The 7,509-nt window shown below is 30.1% G+C and overlaps 1 protein-coding gene across 5 annotated transcripts in view; it reads right to left on the bottom strand.

The window, feature by feature from the left end:
* Nucleotides 1-6,813, bottom strand: part of LOC106467628 (arginine-hydroxylase NDUFAF5, mitochondrial-like) — a 22,074-nt gene extending 15,261 nt beyond the window's left edge. The window contains exons 1-6 of one of the 5 annotated variants that reach the window (XM_013927991.2): nt 6,766-6,804; nt 5,891-5,992; nt 5,171-5,693; nt 4,757-4,797; nt 3,802-3,865; nt 318-365 (exon numbers count right to left, since the gene is read on the bottom strand). In XM_013927991.2, coding sequence (XP_013783445.1) covers nt 318-365; nt 3,802-3,865; nt 4,757-4,797; nt 5,171-5,539 — 522 coding nt within the window. In that variant the 5' untranslated portion in view covers nt 5,540-5,693; nt 5,891-5,992; nt 6,766-6,804. The other 4 variants (XM_013927990.2, XM_013927994.2, XM_022395828.1 and 1 more) reach the window with 4 other exon arrangements.
* Between the last annotated feature and the right edge of the window lie 696 nt (nt 6,814-7,509).

Genomic DNA, 7,509 nt, shown 5'->3' with positions numbered 1-7,509 from the left:
CATTATTGCTTGAAGAGAAATTTACAAGTTTGCCTCTTTAATTTTGTTTGGGGAAGATAGCTTATTTACATATGTGAACATAGGGGGGTTGACTTGCCTTTTTTTTTCCATCTTGTATGCAATGCTTACATCTTCTCGTAATACATATAACTAAAATTTAATTCAAGATTACTCAGTGCCACAGAACATTATACATATAAAGCATCTTTCACATTTATTGGTCTATCTGTGCAAGAATGGTGCCATGACAGTATAATATAGACTATATATAATAATGTAAAAACATAGATAAATTTGTATATTATATGAAAACCTACCAGGAATTTCTCAGATAGTTCACACTGATACAGGAACCCTACTGTGTCCTGTGAGAGAAAAGAAATACATGGAACTTTGTGAATAACTCATTCAAACAAACAATTATTTTCAAATTTACTTAAAACAAAACATATTCTCTACAAATACACATGACTACAACTATGTGCATAATCAAGTGACAGAAACAGGAAACAGTGTTTCTTGTAACTTATGGCTTGACTGTATAGCTGACCATATGAAAAATATCAGCCTAACTAAACTGAAAGATAACATTGTAAATTGTAGAAGTATATAGCTTTATTCATTTGAAATAAATTTACTTCTGAATACACATATCAAGAATAAATTCCACTAATAAATTAAACCACTGCATTAATTTTTGAGGTAAATTTTAGGGAGAGGAATTCATCATTTAACATTGGAACCTGAAGAATGTTAATTGTCAAGCATTATATTAAGGTAATAATTGAGTATTCTTATACATTTGATTCATCAAGAAAGTGACTCGTATGGAATTTTACAGGGTTTTCACTAGGGTCCCAGACTGTCAACTTTTTTTCAAGAGTCCCAGTCAGATTTTCAAGGGTCTCATAGGTAAAATTTAATAAAAACACACACAAAAATTAAAAGAAAAAAGCACTTCAGTGTCAATGAAAAACTTTAATTACAATGTAAACTACACGTTTACCTTCTGCAAGTGGTAAAGGGCATGTTAATTATTCAACAAAAAACTTTATTTACAAATTACACTTCATGTTGTTTCCCTTTATGATTTTTCTATCAGTTTTAAAGAAGTTAAGTGCACTTTCGTGCTCAATGAAAAACTGTTATTTATAATGTACACTACATGTTGTTTACCCTCAGCAAGTGGTAAAAATTGTTATTTATAATGTACACTACATGTTGTTTACTCCCAGCAAGTGGCAAAAACTGTTATTTATAATGTGCACTACATGTTGTTTACCCCCAGCAAGTGGTAAAAACTGTTATTTACAATGTACACTAGATGTTGTTTACCCTCAGCAAGTGGTAAAAACTGTTATTTATAATGTACACTACATGTTGTTTACCCTCAGCAAGTGGTAAGAACTGTTATTTATAATGTACACTACATGTTGTTCACCCCAGCAAGTGGTAAGAACTGTTATTTATAATGTACACTACATGTTGTTTACCCTCAGCAAGTGGTAAAAACTGTTATTTATAATGTACACTACATGTTGTTTACCCTCAGCAAGTGGTAAAAACTGTTATTTATAATGTACACTACATGTTGCTTACCCTCAGCAAGTGGTAAAGTAGGACAATATGCAAGAGGACAAAATGAACATATTTTACAATAAACATGAAAATATCTTCTTCTGTTTTTGAGGTATCATTATTTAAATGTGACTACTTGATTCCTTGTTTTCCTTTGTGATTTGTTTTGGTCCAATTAACATGTTGTTTATAAACAAATTATTGTAAGAACCATGTCTACCTAACATTCACAGCATATAAATTGCAAATCACATGGGGAATGTGCAGCTCACATTACAGTATCAAATTACATAATGCACAGACTACTCACATGCATACCTCATAACAAAAATTATAATTATTATTTATTTATTTTATCTAACCTAAAAAGTTTTCAAATTTTACATTTTAGTCACTTTTATAATAATAAATAAGGAATACACATGAAAAACAAGAAACGAAGTACTTACCTAAGACTTCTTTTTTTTTTTTTCGTACTGTTGATGAAACTTAACCCTACTTTTTTTATACTAATGGTACTACTACTGCATTAACTAATTTTTATTTTATTAAATAATACACCAAGGAACACAGAATAATAACATGCAAAAAGGAAACAATATTCCATAAGTATCACAATTTTTCTGGCTTTCTAACTGTGTGCCAAAAGCTGTTACAAATTCAGCTAAGCTTGTCTATGTGTCTTCCGTGGGTATAAAGTTGAAACTGGAGGGAAAATAGACAATTCTCTGTACAGAAAACAATTTAATAAAATAAGTCATTTGATAGAGAAAAGCCTTGGCTTTCTATTGGTTACAAATAATATAGTTTTAAATTTCAGAGAGAACAATTGGAAAGTTTTGAAAGAGAGGATGTGACAGGTGGGTGTGGTAACAAGTGTCTGATTTTCTATTTTATTGCTCTGTAACTAAATAAGATTGAAGGCTATATAAATTATGCTTTGCCTGAACAATGACAATATTATAATGAGTAATTTATGCTAAATTATGTACTTTTTGGAGGGGTGGTAAAACGATTAGAGAAGAGGGAAGACATAACAAATGTCACAGTTTTCATACTAGGGAAGATTGAGAATTTTAAAAAAATATTTCCTTAAAAAATTAAGAATCTAAAACTTAAATAATACTAATCTTTGATTAATTATCTATGTTCTGATGCCAAGTTTATTCATATACACTGATAATCAGGTAGTTTAATTAAATTTTGAATGTAACTCTGTGAAAGGTTGTAACATGTGCACTTTGACCTACCTGAGGTGAATGGGTTAATCGTGATACTTTCATGTGGCTTTATTTTCATGCAATTTATTGTCTTGATGAAACCTGTTAGAAGTTGATGGTGGATAGCTGTGTGCAACCTGTATGCTGTTTAGTTCATTATGGTACAAAGTTCGAGGCAAAGTACTTGTGCTTGCCTTGTGTATGGGTTGTTTTGCAGTGCATATTTTGTACCTGGGGGGTCAAATCTTATGGGTCCCAACAAATTCTCATGCGTACTGGATCTGGAAGTTTGGGTTAACTAGAACATGTTTTATTTATACAGTCATAGACAGAATGATTAAAAATTACTAGAACTGTGAAACCTAATTAATGTTAACAATATTTTTATGATGTTTTAGTCAAGATCCACATTCATCAGAGACTCAAAGAATGAAGAAAAAGTTGATCAATATTTTAGTTTCTTTTATCAACAGTTGTGATTTTCAAAAGCTATAACGGCTATCAGTAAAGAAAGTGTAGCACTTTTCAAGTACTAAGCTATAATGTAGTATATTCCTGGTTTGTTAAGGTTATGGAATAATACTTTATGTTACCTAAGACTGTAAAATAATACAATATGAAAAGAGAGTTCATTATACAGTAAATGTATACAGATTTTATTTTGGAATGAAGAAAAATTAGCAACTTTTTAGAGCAATTAAGTTTTTTTGCTACACTTATAGAACCTTTTATTCTTAAATATAAACTTTCTAAAAATTTGGAGCTTTTAATGGTACTTTCCATTAATGTCACAATATTTTACCAGTAGTATTAGTTTGTTTCAGAAAAGGATTTAAAAGACTAATGTTCCTATACTCTGTACACTTTCATATATATATTGAGAAAATTGAGAAACATTGATCCTAAAGTAACCTCACTTTAAAATTATTACTTAAAACTACCATAGTAAAGTCAATAAATTCATTTTAAAATATAAAACTTTTTATGTTTACATATAGCTGACATTAGTAAGATGGGGTCCAATGTGTCCTCGACCACAGCCTAGCTCCACTGCAACTGGAAACTGCCTGTAAACATTACAGATCATTGTGAGATAATAAAGAATAGACTTGAAAACATGTTCTTTAATAAAACAAGAAAGAAAAAACACCTTGAAACAGTTTCAGCAAAAAACAACAATAGAGAACACAAAATTATTTAAAAACAATAATTGATATTTAGTATCCTGTACAATATAAAACAGCATTATGAAATCAGATACCCAAATATAAAACTGAACTTGCAATCACAAATATTTTAGTGCCAATGTAAACTGGCCTAGCTAGATGTATTTAAATTACCTTGAACATTTTACAAGTATTTCTTACCAAATGTATATGCTGTTGTAATTACTGGTAAAATACCGACCAGTGTATAGATTCTTTATGGTGTTTCTTCACATTATAAACTGGAAAATGTACAAAATGTAAATTTCTTTCTTTTTTTTCACCTGAATTTTGTTGTTGAATTAAATATATATATTCTTTTCAAATGATGAAGACTGAATTAAAGGTGCATAAAGCCAAATAAATGTGCAGTATGATTAAATTTAACTTTTAATGCACAGTTATGTAGTAAGAAACTTTCCAGTACAATGTATCTTATATTTTACAAATGTTCCCTACTTCTCTAATTTTTTTCACTTTTTCAACTGCCTTTGAGCAAAATATTTAACTCAGGTGTATCATGTTATTTTTAAAATACAATGATGTTTTAATTAGTGATTCTTGTTTACAAAAACAATTATAAATATACAAATTTGACATCATTCAGCCCATTAGGATAAATATGATTTCAAAACATACACAAGAAAGATCCTTATTTATTTATCCATTATTATATCTGCAAACTGTTAACCATTAGAAACTCAAAAAGATAATTATATTACAAAACAATAAATAAAAACATCCTAAACTCACCTCTTAATATCATATACCCTGTCTGCCACTCGATATCCTACCTAAGTAAGAATAAGTAGTAGTCTTTTTTCAGTTGTGTACGTGTGTATAAATATTTCACTTTATTGCATAAAACAGATAAAACTTACAAAAATGGTCTCCTTGTTTGGCTTATACTATATCTGACAGATGTTTATCAAAAAAATGCTTGACTCTGAAGTACTGAACTAGATATCTTTTTTTAGGATAACTTATCTCAATCAAATTATTATTATTTTGAAAATTCCAAGGGAATTAAAAAAGATAACAAATGTTATATTTTACAGTTTTAATGCATTTAATTTTTCACTATAAAAACACACAAAACAATCTTTAAAAAAGTGATAAATGTTGCTATGTTACTATTTTCTTAAGATAAAACAGGGAATTTCCTACCTCATCTTTTAAATAATCATACAAGTGTACATCCTTTGCCATTGCAGCCCGATTTCTCTGTAAACGTTTGGCATTTCGATCAAACACATTCATGACAGATTCTGTGGTACCAGAAACTAGAAACCTACTTGGCTGTAGATACAACTCGTATCTCATGTTTATTACCTGCTTTAATACAGTACCACATTTTTTGCAGTAAGGTAGTGTTAGTATACTCCACTTTAATCCATATGAACATTTCCATGGTAACCATGTATCATAAGATCTATAAGGAAGTCTAATGATGTGTTCTTTTGGGGATAGGGATACAGAGAGTTGGTAACAGTTCCTGAAAATATATCGAAATTTTTGCAGTACAATCATGGACATAGTTTTTCATGAATTTTCAAATTATTTACAGGACAGCTTTCAAATGATTGTGGCAGGTTTATCTCAGTAGTAGAGTTCCAATCTTCTAGAAAACATGAAACTTCTCAGTGTTATAAAAAATTCCAAGCAATGTATTTCCTGGTGCATTACAATCCTAACAATAGAAAAAATAAAACCCAGTTAGTTTTATCTATAGTATATATATAATTCCTAAAATTTACAAGACATATGTGAAAAAAGAAGAGGCTAATTAACCAATAAAATCACTCATTTACCTACAATAATACAAAGTGGAAAATGATTCAAGTTAAAATTTTCAACTCTATTGTTTTCAGAAATAAAATAAGCTACCTTGATGTAGATTACCTACATCCCTCATCATTCTAAACATCTGAATAGAATCAATTTCTTGATCTTCTAGGTGTGTCCCTAAGTAATATCATAACATATGATCTGAAATTGAAAGATTAATTTACAATCACTTTTCACTTACGTAGAACAAGCAAAATTTCTATTCAGTATTTAATGTAAACTAAGCAGCCATACATCAATAAGGCCCAACGTTGGATGTAAACAATTTTTAAGTTTCAATAGTGTGCTTTGTACTGTTGTAACTTGTAGTATATTTGAACTTTACTTGTGCTAGCCTAAAATTTACTGTTATTTAGTATTAGCCTTTAGCTCTTAGATCCGCTTTACCTTTAATCAGACACAAAAATAAATAAAAAAAGACATTTACATGAAAAGGATACACTTGTGCAAATTATTATTACTCTGGCTAGACATTTAATGATTTATGCTGTTGATTTGCAAACTTAGTGCAATTATCATAATTTATCACAGCATCAATTCGTCACCTGATAATAATTAAAAAAAAGATATTAACTTTTCAGTCTAAATGCAGATATAAGATCCGCAATTTAGGTTATATGTCATTAGCACATAAAATAATAATATTAAATCAGTAAATGTACGACACAATGCGACTGTGAGTATGAACCAACGTGATATACACACGTTTAAAATCCAATTAGTTCATGTTCTCTCCGTTCGTAGCACAGAATATCAAAAGAAGCAGTACAGCATTCCGGCAGAGTAATAGTCCAATATAGTTAAAACAAGTGTTTTTGTCGTTAACCAAAAATGCGCCCCTACATAATAGTAATAAATCTAAACAAGAAATTGGTTTCAGGCAAAGTCCAATTATCTTCATAACATACTATTACCAGATTCCAACTTGTCTAAGACAGAATTTAAGGTTTGCGGCTCCACCTACAATTGCAAATACAACAAGATTAAATGCAGTAAATGTACAGAACGTCTACAATTTTTTTATATAGTATTATTATGAACTTACTTTAGTAATGTATCGATCGTTAAAAATAAAATGGATGTTATACTACTATAGTGAAAATCGAGAGCATATAAAAATGGAAATGAATAATCTTAAAGTTGCTGTTTGTACACTCACAACGGTAAATGAGTTAGGCCTACCCCTTGATACCCTTCATCGCAACCTTTCTCACTATTAGTTCTAACTATTTTTGTTTTATTCTTTTCGAGAAGATATCCGCATGATGCTGCATCTACTGGAAGAAGTTGGCAGTCAGACAGAGAGAGAAAAACGTGCCCCAAGCAGCCAAGCTGATGTGATTTTCCACCATGTAATGTTTTGTAATATAAAATTATGATAAAAAATGTTATATATACTATTTATTTTCATTGCTTTGAATTGAGTTAAGCAACAGATGTAGAAACATGTATGAGAATGTAAAAACAAAATGTGTATTTATAGTGATTATGGAAGTGTCTGTAATTATCTGTCCCCCATTTTTGAGGGCACACGGGTTTTTTGAATTCCTGCAGCTGTCGTCGTCGTAACCTTTGTAGGGCCCCCAGTGGAACAGCAGTATGTCTGCGGACTTATAACGCTAGAATCCGGGTTTCGATACCCGTGGTGAGCAGAACAC

The sequence above is a fragment of the Limulus polyphemus genome, unplaced genomic scaffold (genome assembly GCF_000517525.1).
Source record: "Limulus polyphemus unplaced genomic scaffold, Limulus_polyphemus-2.1.2 Scaffold2684, whole genome shotgun sequence".
Classification (NCBI taxonomy): Eukaryota; Metazoa; Arthropoda; class Merostomata; order Xiphosura; family Limulidae; genus Limulus; species Limulus polyphemus.
This window is presented reverse-complemented; position numbering and strand designations above follow the sequence as displayed.